We start from the raw sequence: 23450 nt of genomic DNA, 5'->3' as shown, positions 1-23450 counted from the left end.
CATGTCTCTTCTACATCAACAGTTGTCTCCTCTTCTTCATGTCTCTTCTACTCTTTATGTCTCTTCTACATCAACATGTGTCCCCTCTTCTTCATGTCTCTTCTACATCAACATGTGTCCCCTCTTCTTCATGTCTCTTCTACATCAACATGTGTCCCCTCTTCTCCATGTCTTCTACATCAACATGTGTCCCCTCTTCTTCATGTCTCTCTACATCAACATGTGTCCCCTCTTCTTCATGTCTCTTCTACATCAACATGTGTCTCCTCTTCTTCATGTCTCTTCTACATCACCATGTGTCCCCTCTTCTTCATGTCTCTTCTACATCAACATGTGTCCCCTCTTCTTCATGTCTCTTCCACATCAACATGTGTCCCCTCTTCTTCATGTCTCTTCTACATCAACATGTGTCCCCTCTTCTTCATGTCTCTTCCACATCAACATGTGTCCCCTCTTCTTCATGTCTCTTCTACATCAACACGTGTCCCCTCTTCTTCATGTCTCTTCCACATCAACATGTGTCCCCTCTTCTACATCAACATGTGTCCTCTTCTTCATGTCTCTTCTACATCAACATGTGTCTCCTCTTCTTCATGTCTCTTCTACATCAACATGTGTCCCCTCTTTCATGTCTCTTCTACATCACCATGTGTCCCCTCTTCTTCATGTCTCTTCTACATCAACATGTTCCCTCTTCTTCATGTCTCTTCTACATCACATGTGTCCCCTCTTCTTCACGTCTCTTCTACATCAACATGTGTCCCCTCTTCTTCATGTCTCTTCTACATCAACATGTGTCCCCTCTTCTTCATGTCTTTTCATCAACATGTGTCCCCTCTTCTTCATGTCTCTTCTACATCAACATGTGTCCCCTCTTCTTCATGTCTCTTCTACATCAACATGTGTCTCCTCTTCTTCATGTCTCTTCTACTCTTTATGTCTCTTCTACATCAACATGTGTCCCCTCTTCTTCATGTCTCTTCTACACCAACATGTGTCCCCTCTTCTCCATGTCTCTTCTACATCAACATGTGTCCCCTCTTCTCCATGTCTCTTCTACATCAACATGTGTCCCCTCTTCTTCATGTCTCTTCTACATCAACATGTGTCCCCTCTTCTTCATGTCTTCTACATCAACATGTGTCTCCTCTTCTTCATGTCTCTTTACATCACATGTGTCCCCTCTTCTTCATGTCTCTTCTACATCAACATGTGTCCCCTCTTCTTCATGTCTCTTCCACATCAACATGTGTCCCCTCTTCTTCATGTCTCTTCTACATCAACATGTGTCCCCTCTTCTTCATGTCTCTTCCACATCAACATGTGTCCCCTCTTCTTCATGTCTCTTCTACATCAACACGTGTCCCCTCTTCTTCATGTCTCTTCACATCAACATGTGTCCCCTCTTCTTCAGTCTCCTCTACATCAACATGTGTCTCCTCTTCTTCATGTCTCTTCTACATCAACATGTGTCTCTTTCTTCATGTCTCTTCTACATCAACATGTGTCCCCTCTTCTTCATGTCTTTCTACATCACCATGTGTCCCCTCTTCTTCATGTCTCTTCTACATCAACATGTGTTCCCTCTTCTTCATGTCTCTTCTACATCACCATGTGTCCCCTCTTCTTCACGTCTCTTCTACATCAACATGTGTCCCCTCTTCTTCATGTCTCTTCTACATCAACATGTGTCCCCTCTTCTTCATGTCTCTTCTTCATCAACATGTGTCCCCTCTTCTTCATGTCTCTTCTACATCAACATGTGTCCCCTCTGTGGAAAGAGACTCTGAAGGTTTCAGGAAAAAAGATTCTCTCACTTTTTGATCCATTTCTATAAAAACCTGTCTGAAAATGAGCTGATCAGATTTTGGCCACTTTATGATGTCATAACGATTTGTTTTGGCTTGTGTAGCCATTAGCCAATCAGCAACCAAGGTAACCCCCCCCACCTTATCACCTGAATCTCCTCCTAGAGCACCATTGTGTTTTTTTAACCAAATCTCTCTCAGAGGGGCGTGGGGAGGGGCTCCTTATTTTCATCTAAAGTAACAGACAGAGGGTGTTTCTCAATGTCGAGGACCCCGCACATCAGATGACTAGGTATCACTCAAGATGAACGGAGAACACAGGAGACAGACATCAGACACCCCTTGCACCCCCACGCAGGCTCCGATCCAGAGCCAGTTTTGTGCAGACAGTCCTGCCCCTCCAGACAACCAAACAAGAAGCATCTGGGAAGATGAATGGCAAATAAATGACACACGAGCTCTTGAATGGCTGGACAGAGGAATCACACCAACGGAAAGCCTCGCTCGTGGCCACGACCTTGGCTGGACAACCTGGAAGTCACTTAATAGACCGCGTGTGGAACAGGGGAGGTGCAAAGCACTGATGCAAGTGTGGAACTACATCACAGAAGACACGTGCAGCTGTGGATCAGTGCAGACAATGTCCCACCTACTGGAATGTGCCGATGCCCCCCGGTGCAGTCCAGAAGACCTGGCAGAACCTACCCCATCAGCTGTGGCCTGTGCCCGATACTGGCTCGGACTCGAAGAAGAATGTCGAATAAGGCTGCTCCAGAGCCCCTATTTCAAGCATACTACGTCATCGAGTGCCGCCAAAGGACTGTTCCAATGTCCAGCATACTTGGAATTCTACCGAGACCGGCGTTCTTCGTAGCGGGAAATTTCGAGGCTGCACATGTGCAGACTCCGGTATTAAAATCCCCACAATGCTTTGCGCACGGACCAATTTCCAAATCTTCGGCGGAATACGCGCTCCATTTAAGGCGGGGCCTCGCATATGACGCACACCTGTTAGCCTGTTCCACAATTCTTCGTTTTCCGAGGGTAGGAAGGATTCTTGCCTCGCTTCTGAAGCAAGTGACTCGGAAGACATGTGCTACCAAGCAAGCGTCCTCGACATTGAGAAACACCCAGTGAATCAGCACTTTTGAAACAGGGCTGAGACAGAGGGGATTATGGGTAATGCTACAATGATCTGTTTGGTGTTTGGAGCCAAACACTTCTGAGCCATGTTCTGTATATATCTGAGAGCTATAATATATTGATGTAAAACAGTATAATAGGGGACCTTTAAAGAATACATATAAAAATGTCAGATGTATCTTGGTACCCTCACACCACACAATGTAACTCCACAGTCGTTCCAACATTAATGAGACGCCTATTTCTCCTAATTCACGTAACAGTGAGAAACTTAAATTAAAATATTAGTAGCGCTTTCAGCACTCTTGAATCATCATCTTCATTTAGACGGTCGTAGAGAATACTTGCAGCTTCGACATGCACTTGAACCTGCTTTCTTATACCCAGCAAAGAAGTTAAGGTACATTATATTAAAAAACTCAACATACATCCATCTTTGATTCAGCTGAATAAGTCCCTTCCCTTTCAAACAGTGCATCTGGGCTGTATTTCCACTGCAGACACATATATTGTTCGACAAGGGCAACAAACATACATCTAAATATGACATCCACTATTTTCTTTATTTGTTTTCCTTCACAGTATGTGGTTTGTTTCTGTTTGTGCAAATATGAAGTGTAACACAAGCTGAGGCTCAAATAAGTGATGGCAGTCCTTGAAGTTTGAAGGGAATCAACTGAAAAACATGTCATCCACAAGGCCTGACAAAAAGGTGACAAGATGGAGGCACACACAGAGCTGAGGAAGTCAATGTCGAATGTCTTCCTCCTTCAGCAGAGAGCTATAAGCGGATGTTGGAAAGGTTAGGAGAGGGGGCGTTAAATCAAGACGAACTTGACAGATTTCACCGCAGAGGACCAAAAAGGCTCGTCAACGTCATGACAAATTACAGCAGAATGTTATTCATGAGGCCGATTATTTGCCTCTTACGTCTGAAAGAACACAATGTCACGATGTTGATTAACTAATACAAACAATTTGAATAAGGAACTCCTTTCTCCCCCTCTGATTAAATCTAATCAAGCTTGGCTGGAACGTACTTTTTAACAGCTAGCGCTAATTTATCTCTCACATCTCTGCAACTCAATGATGCAGTTAACAGGCCGATGCATTAATGTGGTGGATCCTTTGGACCTCACCGCCGGACACATCCATCATGTGGGGCCGGCTGCAGCGCGGGGGCCTCAGCAGGACACTGGACACTCAAACAATGACTCACTGCCTGGCTCGACCTGACATGGCAGCTTTACTCATTCATTAGTGGGTCGCCTGCTGGATGTGGGGCTGGCAGGTGCGGGACTGCAGGGATTGCGTTACACAACACATGAGGAAAGGTGCACACATTTGTTTGAAAGCATGCGAGCGCCATAACATTATGATTTTATGATTTTATGTCCAAAAGGAGAGTAATGGACAGTCGAAAACTAGTACAACATGCACTCTTCTGGCAATTACTGTAAGATGGAGGCAAGTGGAAGTTATGACACACACACACACACACACACACACACACACACTGTTTGTATTGTTTTATACCTACACTTTTAAGAATACATGTTTTTACTGCACACACACACACACACACTACACACCACACACACCACACTCCCCACACACACACACACAACACACAAACACACACACACACACACACACACACACACCACACACACACCACACACACCACACACCCACACACAACACACACACAACACACACACACCCACACAAACACACACACACACACACACACACACACACACACATCTTCCTTACTGTAGGAAGGTTTCACACATTCGCTTTAATAAATGTCTTAAATCTCACCGTGAATTTACTCCATATTTGCTTAAATAATAATTACAGTTGTTTACTATTTTGATCTTGGTTTCTATTGGTTGCGTTAACATTTGAGCTCAGAGTCTTTATCACTGATTAGAAGTCAAAGGGGTCTAGGAAGGACAAGTGGCATTTACTCTGTTTGTGGACATACCAATTTTATTTTGCAGTGCGGAATTATTAGACGTTATGACTTATAGGGGGCTCCCACTTGGTTTGTATCCAAGAAAATGTGGTTCGGATGCAGTTATCTTGATCATAAACGTGCCTGCTTGCTGAACATTAGGTGGTAATGTCTCGTCTCATCAGCCTCTGTTGGAGTAATATGTTCCTAGATCTTGGCAATCGAGACGAGTACAATGTTAACTTGAAGTGAAAAGTACCAATTATAAGCAGAAGGAATCATCATTGAAAGGCAAGTGCGACAGCGTCAACCTCTCAGTATTTAGACGTGCCGATTTTAAGATATACCAAAGACGTTCATGGTTGTAAATACAAGCTAATAATGTAAAAAGGGGCCAAACATCCTCACTAGAAAGGTCAACCTGGCTCTGACAAACACACACTCGGCAGCAGTTAAGGCCAGTGTCCCGTTAGACAACTAACCGTCACACAGGCATGCATAGGAGAGTGATTAAACGTGACTAAGAGTGATGTCTTTAATCTCCTGCATGTAAATCCAGGCCACGGCCTTATTCCTTCCTCAGAGCGCTGAGCAGAGAGGCTGGGTGTGGCTGCAGACTCTGGGTTGAACACATCTTTGATTTTCACAAGGGCCAAGCTTAATAACACTTCTGCTGCCAATTATCCACCAAGCCGCCGCAGGCCTCCAAAAGTATTGCTACCTGTGAGCCAGGGTGTTCCCCGTCTTGTTAAAAGGCCTGAGCAAAAAGGTTAAGTAATGCCGTGGCCGTGCAGCTGGGATCAGCCCCAGCTAGCTTTACATGTCATGAACGTTACAGTAGGGGGAGGCTAACTCCTGGATCCTGTGCCTGAAGCATGCATTCAGGAATAAAGGCATTAAACCAGGCTGTTAATGAAAACATAGCGACACACCTCCCTCCTCCTCTCGCTGGTTAACAAGGGCTTCAAGTCTCATCCTCTCCTCCTCCCCCTAATCTTCTCTCTCCACCCCCCTCCTGTGTAACCAGAGGGTCTCCTTTTCTCTCTTCCATCTACATCTGAGTAATACTCAATTCACTCAACACATTTGCAATTTCGCCATATTTTCTCATATTCATATTCATGTCTTTGTGGGTATTGTCCACAGTCGATGACCATTACATGTATGATCTGTATGTGTAATGAGTATTTGTAAAGCGCTTTGAGAGTCATTGATAAAGCGCTATAATAAATATAAGGATTATTATTATTATATTATTATTTGTTGTTGCATTTGTAAAAACAACTCTCACCGTGTTTTTTTTGCTCCTGAAGGTTTTTTCGATATCATTGCAGTAGAAAACATACTTTAATGTGAACACTTTTTTTTAAAGAACCAACATGTTCGCATCATCAGGTGAATGTATTTTCTATCTGCATTGCAGTATATTACATTTTTTTGGGGTTTGAAATCTACATGACTTGTAAAGCTCCTCACACATTACCGGCGCCGTCTCTTTCTCATTACAACTCATTTCAAATGTATCACACACACACACACACACCTGTATCACACACACACACACACACACACACACACACACACACACACACACACACACACACACACACACACACACACACACACACACACACACACACACACACACACACACACACACACACACACACACACACACACACACACACACACACACACACACACACACACACACACACACACACACACACACACACACACACACACACACACACACACACACACACACCATGGATGTATTTTAAGATTCATCGTGACTTCCAAAAGTGCACACAAGTCTCAGGTTCATTATAAGGGAAGATTCTTCCTGTTAACGATCAAGTTAGGAAGTTTTATGCAGTGCAAAGAGTAAGTTCAGTTTCGTCATTATCCTTGCGCTGCTTTTTTTGATATATATTTTTTTTTCTGGAAATGGCCTTTTTACGAGCTACTAGCAAAGGATTTGGGGTAAAGTGTGGTGAAAAGAAGGGAGTCAGATGAGGTTGCACGGTACACTTGGGTGGTGCAATAAATGTGCATAATTTCCACGAAACCCTTACTGCACTCCTCAGCACTTAAACAAGACTACACTAAATTGTAAAAGCACAAATGTATTGGCCTCAATATGTACGTTAAATGCCAAAAGTACTCATTTTGCAGAATGATATATATATTAAATAGTTGGATTATAATTATTGATGCATTAATATGTTTATCACTTTAACTTTGCAGCTTGTAGCAGTGAAGCAATTAAAAAAAAAATCGTATATACAGCACGGTAGCTGTTGACTTTACCATGGGATCAAGAACGTCTTATCTTTCGATAGAGATTTGTGCAGTGGTGTGATTTGAATGTGAAGAAGACTGAGGAGATGGTGCGGGACCCGAAGGCAGTGGGTGACCTTAGCCCGGTGGTTATCCACAATGAACCCATAGCTCAGGTCAGCTCCTATAAGTACCTTGGTGTCCATCTGGATAATACACTCAGCTGGAAGGCGCATGGTCAAGGTCTGTGCTCTAGACTTCAACAGCGGTTGTACTTTCTGCGTCGACTCCGGGCTTTCGGAGTCGGCCAGAAGTTCATGTTACCGTTCTATCATGCAGTGTTGGAGAGCATCATGAGGTATGGTATCACTGCCTGGTACGGTGACTTGACAGTGCAGTCAAAGTCACAGATCGCTCGCCTGGTTCAGACTGCTATGAAAATTATGGGGGTTAAAAAACACCCATCTCTCCAAAAGATATACGAGCAGTCCATTATCAGACAGGCAAACAAAATGGTGTCTGATCCCACCCACATACTCCACCCAGGATTCCAGCTCCTACCTTCTGGTAGAAGAAGGGGTTCCCAAGAGCAGGCTGAACCGCTATAAGCACTCATTCCTACCTGTCCATTAAGCTTCTTAACATTCACATGAAATGAAATGAAATGTACTTTTTAAATGTTGGCCATGAGGGTTGTGCAATAGGTCGCCATTGTCAGTGTGTGCGTCTGTGTATTAAACGGTGTACTGTATGACTGATGATATGTGTATGTCTCTTAATGTCTACTATGTTTGTACTGTACATGTATGCGGAACTGCAGGACGGAGTCCAGAACAAATGTCCTTACGGGGACAATAAAGTATATCGTATCGTATCTTAAAGAGGCCTTATTATCTCAAAATGGTCTCCAGTTCAAATTATTCCAACTTTGACACTTTCAAAGCTCAACCAATCAGATGACCACTGTTTGTCGCGGCACAAGCTAGCAGAGGCGGTAACCACAGAAACGAAAAACACAACTGGTTGTTTTCACCTCAAATTCACGGCAATCAAAGACAAGATCACGTATCATGTGAATGCAGCAACACGTCACATGAAAGACGGGGACATGCACATGAATGGCACTTCTGAGCAACCCATCCTGTTCTGATAATAACACTGGACTGTCTGGCATGTCTGGCTAAGACAATAAGTGATAACATAATAATAAGAGAGCAGTGTTCAAAGGTTCCCTCTCTTTCTCCTCTTCATATCTTCCTTCCCCATCTTTTCTCCCCCAGTCTGTCTTCACGGCTGATCTTGCTTCCTCTCTCTTTCCTGGTGCATCCATCCCAACCTCCTCAGTCTGTAATGAATCTTCACAGGTCTCCCTTCCTTGTCGATGTCTCCTCCTTCACACTTCTCTTGCTGTCTCCTCTGGTCTCCATCCTCCATCCAATCTAAGCCTCACTCTTCTCCTCTTCCTCCACCTGTACCCCTCTTTCTGCTGCTCGACCACAGTGATCCGAGGTTAATTAGCCCTCCAAGTGTCTCAACGTGAGATCCCCTCTGCCTACCTGCTTGCTGCCCTGTGATTGCCTCAGTGGGAGGAATACAAAGCTTTAGGAGTCAGGCGTTGGAGCAGGCAGAGAGTAAGAGAAATAGAGGAGGTGGTGCCAGGAGGAAGCATGGACAGAATAATGATTTCAAGTGACATTTATGGGAGAAAGGGGGAATAAAGGAGGGAGGACAGACAAGTTGGAATCGGGGAGCAGATAGAAAAGGAAATATAAGAGTAAATAGGAGAGGAGAGGGAGTGAGACATATGTCAGAAGGATGGATCAATGTGAGTAAACCAATTGGACGACAGAAAGAAAGAATACATGGCAGTGGAGAAAGAGACAGAAAATGAAAGATACAAATTGGTATCAATTTAGGGAATGATGGATGAGTAAATAAAGACAGCTGGTGAAAGGATGAAAGAAACGGTGAAGGGCAAGAAATAAATGAAAACGACCGAGAACTAAGAAGGGAATAAAGCAAGTACAAAGGAAACACTATGAGGAGAGACGGAGGGTTGAATAGGCATTGCAGATGATGGATAGAGGGACAGATACAAGAGTCCAATGCAATAAAAGGGGGGAGATTGAAGGCAATAAAGCAGTAATGTCCAGAGACTACAAAGAAGTTGTAGATGAAAAGATGTACAGTGAAAAGACAAGATAAAGGGTAAGACGGGGGATGTGGGAATCAGCAGGAAACAGTTTAAACATAACAGGAGGGAAAAGAGGGGGAGGGGTTGATTGACAGAAAGAAGGGAGGAGGAAACGACACATGGGGAGGATTTAGAGAAATATATGAGGAGATGGGAAAATCTGACTGACAAGAGGGATGGAAAAGAAAGGAGGTTGTTAACGGAGACTTAGAGGAGGGAGGAGATGGACAGAAATAAAGGTGGAGGGTGATGGTAATGAGGCAGTGTGATTTCTGTTTTCCACTGAGAACAACCCTCTTGATCGTCTTGAACGACAGCAGGTGTTCCAACCGTGAGGACACTTGATATTGCTGGAAATATGCATATCTTTTATTATTTTTAATATCTGGGCACTCACCACTCCAAAGTCCAGATTCTGTTCGATCCACTCCTGGCCGTCCTTGAACTCGTCGTGCAGACCCATGATGTAGAGGCTGTCCAACGCGTCCACAATGGTCGCCCCCAGCTGGGAGTTGCCTGCACGAGACACACAATAAAACTAATTGATTCATTTATCCAGTCACGCACTAACTAATATTCTTTACACAAAACCTTGGTCCTCTGGGAATTAGGAATATCAAAACACAATGGGTCTCATCGTGAGGGGGAAAGTAGGAATAATAAATTACTCTGATGAATTTGAATATATTCAATTAAAACTTTTCTGCATGCAAACACATAAAGGAACTGCAAGGTCCATGGAAACAGATGAAAATGGGGCTCAGCCAATCACTGAGGGAATCAATTCATGTGGCAAATCAGGTTGAGTCCACAGACTGTATATATACATTGATTGATTGGTTGAGTCAGATGAGTCTGAACATCTTTGGAGAGATTGGAGAAAATGTTATCGAAATGGAAATATGAACCAAGCGCAGAAATGTTGTAAAGTCTAAATATGTAAGAAAGATATCATTCTGAATTAAAGGTCCCATGTCATGCTGTTCTGGTTATTGCCCGTCCCCTTGTTGTTATGAAGCTTTTTCTGCATGTAAACGGTCTGCAGAGTCACAACCCTCAAAGTGCACCCTGTAGCGAGTAAAGCCCTAACACAGAGAAGACCTGTCTGCGCTGCCCCAGAACGCCTCGTTGGGGATTTCTCTTTTTCATTTGTTGCTTCCGGGAACCAAGTGACGTAACGACGACCCCATGGACCCCATGGACCAATCCGCGGAGCCGTTACATGTATTATTCCTCACACACACACACTCAATCTTTTCTCAGCTGCAGCTCCGCCGATTTCTCCTCCCTGAGACGGCGGGGCGCGGCGAGGCTGTGAGTCGGTGTGTGAGCACACACACACAAACTCCCAGCCAGGCTCTGTGTGTGTGTGTGTGTTTCGGGCTGGGTCTCGCTGTCTCGCAGACGGCCACTGGGCTCACAGGGAGGGGGGGGGGCAGGAGCTCCAACAAGCCGTTTAGGACATAGTGAATACACATACTATACAGAGATGTTGTTTGAGAAACCAATGTGAGTTTGGAAAATTGCACGATATAAACGTATTCCAGTAGACCTCAACAATGGAAACATGACCAGTAGAAATGGCCATGACACGGGACCTATTGTTCTGCTTCCTATAACATACTATCCAGGCCGACTAGTAATCTACAGACTTAATAAATAAATCCATGTTTGGTACAACATACATTTTAATGTATTTTTGTATGATAATGTTAAAAAGTTTCAACAATGGTCCTTCACTTTTATACCGCTAATCATATCGCAATTGTAAGAACAATAAACAAAAAACACAATTTGTGTTTTTTTCAAATCATGCTTAATCACAAATGTGTTATTTTTTCTTACACATTCATTCCCTTCATATTTCAGATTCTTCCTCTCTCTCTCATAACATGCCACTATTTCTTTCTCCCGATCCTCTTTGGCTATAAAGGATGATAAACGCACACTATGTGTTGAGATGCTTCATGAAGTTACAGCTGAGCAGAACAGCACTCCTCTCCTCTTCCTAAGCATCTACCCAATGCTCTCAGTCTCCCCAGCAGAGAGCTGGAGAACGAGCAGAGCGGCGTGAGGGTGAAGCAAGAACCAGATAGAAATAGAAATAGAAATACAGAGAAGAAGAAAGCACTAGAAGTAAGAAGCCAACAAAAAAGAAAGGTCATAACCATTGACCTTGCAAATAGTTGCAAGCGTCTTTGAGTCTCCTGAAAAGCGCTAAACAAGTCTCATGATGTATTATTATTATTATTGAGAGTAGCAAAGCACGGTTAGCAAAGAGACAATAAAAGATAGAGAAACATAAGGAAGAAAAAACTGGTAATGCTAACTATAATTTAAGCAGTTTACAAAATCATATGAACAGGAGAATTCAAAATCTTACTAAGCCCTTCTCTGCCTTCTTTACATTCTCCAGAGTGCTCCAGATTTCAATACGCCAATATCTCTAGATGCAATCTTAATGTGTACGTTGTGGGGGTCGCTATACACCGGCAAAGAAAAGCTTATATTGCCACGCAGCAAAGACCCAATAGCCCTGGGAAAAACACCCACACGTCACTGAGCATGTGCCGTGCCCTCCAGGGTTGCATCTGTTGGCTCAGGGTTCAAATGAATATCTGAATGATGTTAAACCTCCACTAACTTGATCTTGTGTCTCAACTAAACTGCTCTTCCCCTTAATTACAGTAATCTGTGCTTGACACAATTAGGTCAGTCTCATTCAGGAAAGATAAGAAATCAAGCTGGAGATAAAAGATCAAAGGAGTCATATCATCGTGAAACTCAAATGGTCTTCATTCGCTTGAGATGCATTGCTGTGCATCATACACCTAAACACTGTTGTGATGATGTCCTACACCGACACTGCTCTCTGTCAACACGATGGAGGATTACCCCAGTTGCATTGTGGGCTAAACAGGAACTGTTGTTTCTCTACTATTGATCAATCGCCCCATAAACCCCTTCAGCTATTATGTGCACCGAAGAAATATAATGCAACTTATTGCCTCTTTAAAAAGGTTGCAATTGATCAAGTGTTGGTTCTTATCACTGCTGTGTAGGGGTGTAACGGTTCACACACATTTCGGTTCGGTACGTACCTCGGTTTTTAGGTCACGGTTCGGTTCGGTACGTTTTCGGTACAGCAGAAAAAATTATCACAAAACATAACATTTTTTTTTTTTAATTATTATTAAACTGTGAATAATGTATTCACTCAAATAAATACAAAATATAATAAAATAAACATTAAGGTGCAGCATTTCGATAAACTGAAATAATCTGTATTTGAACTTTACTGTACAAGTACTCACAAAACATAAACTATTAGTTTAGGGTTTTTAATTATTATTAAACTATCAATATTCACTCAAATAAATATAAAATATAATCAAATGAACATTAAGGTGCAGCTTTTCGATGAACTGAAATTATCTGTATTTGAACTGTACTGTACTAGTACCTAAGCAGCCAGTTTGACATTAGGACTTGCTTGTCATTGTATTTTCATGTTGTTTAAAGAAAGATGAACTTGTCCACATTGCTTGCCGAAAGGGCAGATCTGCTGGCACTAGCAATGTCTCCTGCTGTGGAGAACACACCCTCTCGCTAGGGACAGAGGTAGCAGATACAGCCAGGTAGCGCTTTGCTAACATGGCAACATAAGGATATTTGCCGTTTGTAATAGCTTTGGCTCGGTCTGAAGTTTTTGCGAGTGCTAGCGGGAGTTGGGTTTGCACTTCAGTCTCTTGGTACCGGTGATATTCACGTTCGGGTGATGCCTTTTCAAATGAGTGTGCAAGTTTGATGTATTGCCAGCCGCGTAACCAATGTTAGTTGAACAATGCCGACAAACAGCTTTGGTTCGGTCCACCTGTCTTTGTCCGTCATCCTTGTACGTAACTGCGAAACCAAAATGTTCCCAAACCGGAGACTTCAATGATGCTGGAGGATTTTCGAGCTCAACTTTATCTGCGTTCGCCATTTCGACAGTTCCTCAAATTACTGACTACATTTGAACGCATCCCTCTGACCAGCTCGTCCAATGAAATGACTTGCTCGCTCTATGACGCGTTGATCACAATGGGTGCAAATTACTCTGAATGCTGCGACGCAGCACCTGAGATTACTTCCAAAAAGTTGTTCACGTTCTCAATTTTTTACGTTTAAAGTTATATGCGTTCGGTATACTTCGGTACACACGTGTACCGAACCGAAGGGCCCGTACCGAATAATTTCGGTACGTGTACCGTTATACCCCTACTGCTGTGTTTCCACTATTAATTCATCATTTGAAATGATCTAACTCCCTGGCTCCAGTTTGAGGCTGTGATCTCCTGATAATACACGGTTGTTTATGTTGTGCTTTCAAAAAATATACAGGGTTTGAATGTATCGTCAGTATGGCACGCCCTTGTGGTCGGGATTTAAGAATTGTAATTACAAACGGGGAACACACAGGTCAGTCAGTCCTTGACCTTTGGCCTGGCCGGTTTATTTTTAATCCATATCGTTTTACAAGCGGCCGAGATGGGTTTTCTCCGCAGGGTGGCTGGCGTCTCCCTTAGGGATAAGGTGAGAAGTTCGGTCATCAGGGAGGGACTCGGAGTTGAGCCGCTCCTCCTTCGCGTCGAAAGGAGCCAGTTGAGGTGGTTCGGGCACCTAGTTAGGATGCCACCTGGGCGCCTCCCTAGGGAGATGTTCCAGGCACGTCCAGCTGGGAAGAGACCAAGGGGTAGACCTAGGACCAGGTGGAGGGATTATATCTCTTCGCTGGCCTGGGAGCGCCTTGGGACCCCCAGTCAGAGCTGGTTGATGTCGCCAGGGAAAAGACAGTTTGGGGCTCTCTGCTGGAACTGCTACCCCCGCGACCCGACCACGGATAAGCGGGAGAAGATGGATGGATGGATGGATTGTTTTCTACTTTCCTTTAGTTGGGGTGGTGCCCAAAAGCTCTCAAGGGATGGCTCTGAATAAGGCTCCTGCTGAAGAGAATACCACTTAATCCCCAATTTACCATTATATATTAAGAGTCTTGCTAACACAAAATCAATCATTAAATAAAGATATTCTCTTGTTTTTACTGCAGCTGTCGTGACAATCAGGAATGTTTCCTAAAGTTATCATAACTAAATAATTTAAGATCAGTTTGAACCTTTTGCAACAACAGTACAAGTGTTGCGCTCCACCACCGAGCTAAAGCCACCTTTTCACGTCATGTCCCCACTGCTGGAGTTCTTAGCACTTTTAGCACCGTTAGCTAGCTGGTAGCTCAGCAAGCACCTCGTTATGCTACGAATTCGATTTCGAATTAATTTCAGTGCTCGAGGCAGGCAAACTGTACTGTTATTAAATACTAGGATTTATGCTAATCATTTATTATATTGTCTTTATTCTACTTAGATGATTGTGGTTATACTTTTAAGCAACATGTGGGTATCATTGCATCATAGACTGACAAAAAACCTTTGTGTTTTAATTCTTATATCATAAATAGTTGGATTAGAATTTCCGTTTTAATGTAAAATATGTTTTTATGTACTTGCATTAACACAAACCCAGACAAAACACCTTTAAGAAAAATAAGTAAATCTCTTCCTTGAATTGTAAAATAATTCAGCGTGATTTTCCTCGATCTCATCAGATGATCTTAATCCAACTCTCCGGCTGTTAGCTCTATTTGTTTGGCTTCAATGAGCCTTTATAACACGTCAGTGGCCAAAGGCAGTGGCACTGCCCCAAATCCTTCTCAACGTCATATCACCAGCAGTGGGTCCTGCTAGAGTTCCTGAGCCGCCCCACTATCCCTCCTTATCTGTGAGTCCATTGAAAAGCAGAGTCTGGCTCCACGCGGGAGCTGCAGCGCTATCATCGCTGTAGACAGGGACCTCTAAATCACACTGAAAACACTCTGCAGTCGGTCAGCAGGCTGATAGCAGGACGCCCGGCATCCTGACAGATTGGCCGACTGTTGGTGGAGCGGTGCCCCCTCTGCTGCACCACAACCCCCCCCCCCTCCTTCTGTCGCTTTCTTCACCCGCAGGCCGACCCAGCAACGTGACACCATTCAGGCAGACATCGTTGCATGTCAAAGTCCTTAAGATGGAGAATCTTCCATTGATCTCAAGGTGTTGTGTAACAGCTCTTAATGCATTTAGTCCTCTGTGTTCATGACAACAATACGCCAGAGATGTGATGTTGACATTGTGGTAGAAAATATTGGGGGAAAGTATTTTTACAGTAGTTTAAGACCCTTCTTATGTTTTATTTGCTCAACTCCATTAGTGCATGTTCGCGGGCAAAGCTTATGGCTGAGACTGTGTACAATATAATCCAATGAAGTAGCATTTCATCACTCACACTTTATAGGTTGATACATGTTTATTTTTGAATGCTTTCAACTGATTAAGCCTAAAAGACTGCAGTACACAATAAAAGGAAGAAAGTATATCCGATAAAGTGTTTAAGATAAGATGCAACTTAAAGGTAAAGAAAGCAAAGCATATTCATATCATCCTTAGTTCAGCTGCTTTTACAATACAGTTGTGTAGCTGGATTCCTTTTCTCTTCCATGTATTACTTGCTATGTTATTTAGGCTATTGTTAGGCTCGTCACCTACAAATATTACATTTAGACTCGAGACATGTTCTTTTCTTGACTTAACTGCGAGAGCAAAGAAAATAAAAGACCTAAAGCATATTCAACTTAAATGTCAAGTAAAAGTTATCCTTAGGAATAACTGCAAATTGTAGTTCTTTCTAAAAAACAAACTAACTCAAGGTTGTGGTTCATCCTTCTATTAGTATTCAACCTTTCTAGCGGTTACAAATGACCCCGTGAACTTTGGTTCTCATGTATTTCTCAACGGCCCCAATGTTTCATTTCACCGACAACTTCAAAGCAGGAGAGAAACTTAACTTGGCGTTTTCTTGAGTTTCAGTCTCTGGTGTTGGTTTTGTTTTCCCAACATTGAGAAGTTCAGCTCACTTTAACATTTGGAAATAACCTTGTGATCACACCTCTGTTATCGCTCCCTTTCTGCTCCATCTTTTCATCTGCCCCGCCTTCTACAGCTAACCATCTGTTTGTTCTCACGTATCACTGTCTTGCTGTGTTTTTATAATCTTTCTGCTATTCTCTATTCCAACCCTGGTGCACAAATACTCCTTTCACCCGTTTGAATGTGCATTTCTTTGTTGCTGTGTATTCTCTAGGGATGCACGATATTGGTTTTTTGAAACCGATACCGATAACTTCCTGCTTCTCAAGACCGATACCGATAACCGATAATAAAAAAAATGTACGCCACTAATTATTTTAACACGTTTTTTTCCTCGGCCGCCCCGTAGTTTCAGAGCGCATCGAGTTTAAAATACCATCTACACGCTGATGCTGACAGCCCCGCTCCTGCCGCCTGCAGCAGACCACACTTCCACGCTCACCGGCAGACACCGACTGGCCATTTGGAGGACCGGCAGGCTGTGTGTGTGTGTGTGTGTGTGTGTGTGTGTGTGTGTGTGTGTGTGTGTGTGTGTGTGTGTGTGTGTGTGTGTGTGTGTGTGTGTGTGTGTGGCCCGAGCGAGCGAGAGAGAGACCTTACGTGCATTGTTGTTGTTAGCATCTGGTGCTAGCTAGCTGCGCTAACGGATATAAGGAGCTGTTTAAATGAAAACAGAGGAGCGACATTTCGCCACAACTGCGCCGAGCACTTGACTTTATGCAGGAAGCAGACAGTGGGACATTGTAGGAGAAGTCAGCACACTCAGCACGGATAGTGCGCAACATGATTGCAGCTTCCAGGCAGCTCCGGTTCGAGCATATGCCTTCAGTTGCACATAGCTCCAACGCGCGCGCGCACACACACCCACACTTTGTATTGTATTATTGTCTTCGTACGCTTTTAACACACCATCGTAGCGATGGCGATGTTTCAGGTGACTGATCAGGTTCGAAGTAGTAGGGAGCGCTGGATTTGTGAAGAACTCCCCTCTTCCTAAACCACTAACACCACAGTACTGGCAAAACGGGAGGAGCCGAGTGAAAAACAAGCGCCCCTCATCCCAATCCACCCACACCGCAGTATGTTTTTCTTTTTTTTTACCCAAAAAATATATTGTATATTATCGGGGCTATTAATACTGGTATCGGGTTTATCGGGATGACGTCATAATTCCTAATATCGGGCCGATAATTATCGTGCATCCCTAGTATTCTCCCATTGCCAGAGCTTTGTTCCCCTGGCTAGACGCTGCCTTTACCTGTCTTCAGTTTTCATACCTGGTTTCTTATTGTTTCACCGCCCTTGTAAACACAACACTGTCTGTTGCTGTTGGTTTCCACCATCATCCATGCATCTGACTGCCTTCAGCCCTTTCATACAACGGCATCCAATGAAGCTAAAGTGGCACTCCCCAAAGGTGGAATTAGGGTTGCCAAGCATCGCTGCTTATCGAGACAAAGGATGAGGTGTATTTATTGTTTATTATCACCACTCCCTCATGCGCACACACACAGCCAAGCTCAGCTCAAATCTCATCTATTTACTCCTTTTCCTTTGATTGCACTCACACCACACACACCTTCTTCCTCATCTCTCACACTCTCCGACTTCCCCTCTCCGTTTATCACAACCTACTGTAACACACCCTTTTTCCTCCCTTCCCTTCCCCTCCACCACCACCACCTCTCTCACTCTGTTCGGGTTTCATTAGACGACACAGCTCTCTGCTATGAATTCACACGAGGCAGGACAACGTGATGTCACTACTCTCTCTTCAGTCTTGTAAACTGTCAGGTGCGTGACATGGAGAGTGCAGGTGTGTGTGAATCTGTCAGAGGAGATGGTGATGTGTGTGTGTTTAGTCTATGCATGTTGTCGGTTGTTTTTGTGCTTGAAGTAGACACGTGTGCTTCGTCTTGCCTTGTGTGTGAGCGAGGAAGAGAGAAAGAGCTTTTCTCAGCAGGAAGAGATTCAGACGCCTGGCAGGAGGGAAACATTTCTCTCGCCAAAAATACTGATTTCCAGAACTCCATCTCTCGTATCCACTTTTCCCCTCACGAGTAGCCTCGCTGAATTTTCATTCAAACTCCTCGTCCATCCCATGGTCGTTACTCTTGAGCTCTTTCCAATGCCCTCTACACAACCTTTTGCACCGGCCTCTCCAACATGTACTACTTGTCCTTCTGCCTACAGTCTGTAACATGCAATACAACTATAACTGTAAAGATGAGCAGAGATTCTGCAGGGGGAAAAACCCACTGGATAAGTTGAGAATACTTAATAGTCCAGAGGCAATTCACAGTTTTTAACAGACAATGCAGGAAAGCAGTTTGAATTAAATAAGGTCCAGATTAAACAGGACATTGTATTTTGCAAAAGGCACTGCTATTGATTTATTTTTAGTACTGTGTCATTAACACAAATGTATATCTCATAAGCTGAGCAAATAAAACTAAAACGATTAGACACGGCTAGATACCCCTAAAAGTAAGTACGAAAATACAATATTTAGTCATTTAGGTGAAGTGTTTATTTAATTCGATGCGATTTTAGGCAACCAACCTTGACATTTAGTTATGACACGGTGTTCATTATCATCCTCTGAACTTCAGCTGCCTGGTTTCTCTGCCAACTCTTACTTTGTAAAAACAGACATTTGTAAGAAAACTTAATCCGGTGACAAGACTACATCAAAATATTTTTAATCAGGAGAACCTTTTCACCTTTGTTGATGAAAGAGTACGAACACTTTGCTGTCACAGTCTTCTATAAATGGTTTTGCAATCTTCCCCTCCTCTGTTGCTGCGGGTCCCCCGTGGCACTTCAGACCATTTGGTAATGAGCCCAGCAGCGATAAACAGAGCCAATTCAGACCCGTCTGGCTGGCAGAGGACAACTGGTTACCAACTTATTTGGCATCAGACCCAAACATCTGCCAGTTGTTTTTTTAGCTGGTCAGACGAGCTTTTAGCCGAGCTCCCTGAATAAACCCCAGACTGAGTGCCAAAGGGTCTCAATCTGCACTGTATTCCTAGTCATTAGATGGCATTCACTTCTTTGTACAAAGCAAAGCAAATCTCAGCATTTTGGTTCCCTTGCATCATTTTAAAACTCGGATAGATGAAATGTTATTAGATATCGGTCATTGTGAATAGGTTGCTAATGTATACCCCTGCAATTATGTTGTATTGATGTCCTTTTTGTTTTCTGTTGTGCTGCAGTTCTCCCTTGAAAAAGAGATCGTTGATCTCAATGGGATTTTCACCTGGTTAAATAAAGGCTACAAACAAAGGAAAAATAGCATTTCAGCAAACTGCGACACGTGTAGCATGTGTTAAAGCTATGATTAAGGACTATTCTTTTTTATTTTATTTTATTTTTTATAAATGGTTTTAGCATAGAAAGAAATCTAATTGAATTTCAGCACAACATGTGTTCGTAGGACTAAAAGATATACAATATGTCCAACAGAATGCCAGCACTATAGGCCAAGCTGGGATTAGACTGCCTCACACAGCATGGATCCACAGGCTGTAAGGAGGACTACGTATAAATCCCTATAATACTCATGCAACAGATGTACAGGGAGGCATATACTGCATCTAAAACGGACAAGTCAAATCAAGCAATCTGATTGGTTCTTAGCCGTGATATAATGAGCGTATATCACGGGTAGAATTGTAGTTACTTTTCACAACAAGTCAGTATCCCTCCGCGTCTGAGAAAACGTACACCGGTTACAACTGTTACAATACGTCCCTTACGAAACTAACTAACAATTAAGGTTAACTTCGACCTCCGGGGTGGCCTTACTGTGGAGGAGTGGATTGAGCAGTGCCTATCTCCAGAAGAAAAGGCACCTAAACGACGACATGCAGAGCTACGCGAAGAGCTGATGCGGGTCTTGAAAGCAGAGAAATGATGACCGTTAGTGGCCACAGGTGAGAATGCTCTCTCCAGAGCTACTTGAAGCCGAATCTCTGGGAACGGAGAAAGTGGAGCAATATTCTCGCCACGCCAAGCAACAGCCTAGTACAAGTAACTTCGTAAGCCATTCTACTGATGCTGGACAGTTTTTCAGCGTCGGGCCGAACGACGCCCCTTAGCTGTGATATAATGACTATACCGCGGCCTGTCTTGAGCTATTGCTTAATTCTATGGTAGCAGAGTTATTCATGTATCCTCAGATGCATAGGGGTAATACATCATTCCTATACCTTTACCTCATAAACTAAAGATGTGGCATCTTTATGCAATGTCTACGAAGGTTGCAACAAAGAACAGAACTGCACCGAGGCAGTATTGGATTACTGATTTTTTTTTTCAATCTGTGTAATGAATAACCTTGAAACACCTTACGATGATATGATAGAATATTGTATCTCATCCCAATATTTTCCTATTCTTTTGGTGTCGAGCACTGTTCTAGGGGAAAATTGTAAATGGGGATTTCATGGTCATGGTGCCATTAATTGAAAAGCATGCATTGCTTCAAAGAAAGTTTCCCCCACAAAGGTAGACAGAAAGAGAGAATTCTGTAAAAAAACAACAACATATTTTTCATGATGAGCTCCGCCTCTTCACCTTTTCAGAGAAAACACAAAACAGCCATTAAAATGATCCATCTGCCCAATTATGACAGAGAATGTGGGTGCTTTGAGCTGGTAACTAGGGAAGTAATTGCCTTTCTCGTTTCCTTTTGTACACTGTGTTACTGCAACCTAGACTTTGAAATGTCCAATGTGTGCTCCCCTCACATGCAGTGGGTCGGCCTAGATTAAAATATCTAGCGCAAGATCATAAAACTAAGTCTATGTAGCTGACAGATTAATAGATACAGTAACATGATCAAAGTCATTTGGGAGAAACAGGGAAAGTTTGTCGAGATGTATTAGTGTGATGGAGTGGAGGTGAAGAGGACGGGGTTAATGTCGCACCAGCTAACCGAGAGAAAGGTCAGTAAATCCTTCAAAATCCAACAGTTTAATACAGAACTCTGATTGCATCAATTAATCACAGCCAAAAACGTTTCACAATGTTAATAACCAGGTTGAAAAATGAATCGTTGTTGTAGTCTACCAACGTTAAGGGGGATTGATTAAGGTGTTCTTATCTTCCTCTCGTAACATTTTTGCTATGCTCTTTTTTGGGCACAACATTCCCAATCCCTCTTTCTTTTCCCTTTTGCTGGTAATTATTGTCTGTAATTTAAATTGCTTAGTTTCCTAAGACTGTTGTAATGTACATAATGTAATGTTACACTTAAGCACTATTTTATCTTTAAAGTAAAAAACATGTCAGAAAAATTAAAAGCCATTTGAGGAATGTGGTCTGACAAGAGGCCTGGTTTACAATTAACATTAGTATCTGCATGTTTGTTTCTTTAAGCTATCAGGCGTTAGCGGGTTAATAGATTCGCAGCATGCTAGATCACTAATTGTAGTCTGTATTTATATGTGCTAGGTAGCTACAGTAGTAAGCTAGTTTTATTGTGATGCTGGCCAATCCAGTTGATCAGGAGGAACTGACTGCTGAACCTGGCAAAAGAGAAGGAAAATTAGAAGAGGTTTAACCGACGGTAGCCATTTTCTGGTAACAACTAGCTGGCGTAGCAAGTTTGTGAAATATCGCACATCCCAAAATTGAAACTTTTTGTCCTACAGGTAAGTTATCAAATCAGATTTTGAAAATGATTGAGTGTGGTAATACTGCCCCCAATAACATGAATCAATTGCCATTTTCTCATGACCCAGTGAAATGATCCTGCAAACAGCTCAATGTCCGTTCTACTCTCTTTCTATCTCTATCTCTATAGGTGTCACATCAACCATGTGAACAAGGGAGCTACTCTCTCACAGCTTTCCACTCCAACCAAAGCATGGCTCAGCTCCCTTGAGTGTGTAACCAGTTTGGTATGTCAATATTAATAGAAACCCTAAAAGCATCAGCGATATGTAGAGCTGCATTGTGGGTAATGGTTGATGGGTAAAGTGACTTATCCGATTATTTAGTGGCACTATTGCAAAGGTGCAAAGAAATAATGCAGAAGCCTAACCTATATATATTGTTGATGGTGGAGAACAGTCTTCTGGGGTTGCTTTGCTGAGCACCAATGAGACGGGAGTAGTAGTGAGTCTTGGCATGGGAGAGAGCTTCCTTATACGTTTTGACATGGTCACGAAAGGCCAGGAGGTGGACTGTGAGGCCAGTTTTTTTGGAGAGCCTCTTCAGCTGGCGACCAGAGGCCTTCAAACGGCAGAGTTCGGTGGTGAACGAGGGGGCAGGGCGGGTGAAGGAAACAGTCCGTGTTTTAATGGGGGCGAGAGAGTTGAGACTGAGGGATAGGGCAGTGTTGTAGTGGGCTACCAGGCCGTCCACGGTGGAGTCGGAAGGACCAGAGGCCATGGGTAGCTATCAGGTCGGATAGGGCCGGTGCACTCACAGTCTTAATGTTCCTAAACATAATGGTGCGTTTAGGATGCTGCCTGGGCAGGGAGACCGGAACAGTGAAGAGGATGGCGTGATGGTCAGATACAGCCAGGTCGAGGCGCTGTAGGTCGGGGGGCGGAGAGCCGGTAGAGCACACCAGATCCAGCGTGTGGCCTTTGATGTGGGTGGGACCCTGGACATGTTGCTTGATGCTGAAGCAGTCCAAAAGTGAGAGGAATTCAGCAGCGAATGTGCAGTTACTGGAGTCCACGTGGATGTTAAAATCACCGAGCAGGAGAGTTGATGGAGACATAGAGCAGAGAGAGGTGAGTAACTCAGACAGCTCAGACAGGAAGGTAGTGGAAGCTTTAGGTGGGCGGTAAATGAGGGCAACCTGGAGCGGAGCAGACCCAGCCAGTTTGAAGACAACACACTCAAATGAGGTGGTAGTAGGTACTGGGAGTTCTTTAACCAGGATGCCAGCTCGGTGGATAACAGCCAATCCACCGCCACGACCCAGGGAGCGGGGCTTCTGGATGTACAAATAGCCTGGGGGTGTAGCTTGATTGAGTGTCACAAAGTCCTGCTGATTTTGCCATGTCTCTGTTAAGCATAGTATGTCAATGCTTCAG

General features: G+C 43.4%; 1 protein-coding gene across 1 annotated transcript in view; it reads right to left on the bottom strand.

Annotated features, from left to right (window-relative positions):
- Positions 1–23450, bottom strand: part of man1a2 (mannosidase, alpha, class 1A, member 2) — a 170523-nt gene that overhangs the window by 81427 nt on the left and 65646 nt on the right. The window contains exon 5 of the mRNA XM_034110158.2: positions 9786–9904. Within this exon, the coding sequence (XP_033966049.1) occupies positions 9786–9904 (119 nt within the window). The remainder of the gene's footprint in view (positions 1–9785; positions 9905–23450) is intronic.

This window comes from Pseudochaenichthys georgianus, chromosome 21 (genome assembly GCF_902827115.2).
Source record: "Pseudochaenichthys georgianus chromosome 21, fPseGeo1.2, whole genome shotgun sequence".
Lineage (NCBI taxonomy): Eukaryota > Metazoa > Chordata > Actinopteri > Perciformes > Channichthyidae > Pseudochaenichthys > Pseudochaenichthys georgianus.
This window is presented reverse-complemented; position numbering and strand designations above follow the sequence as displayed.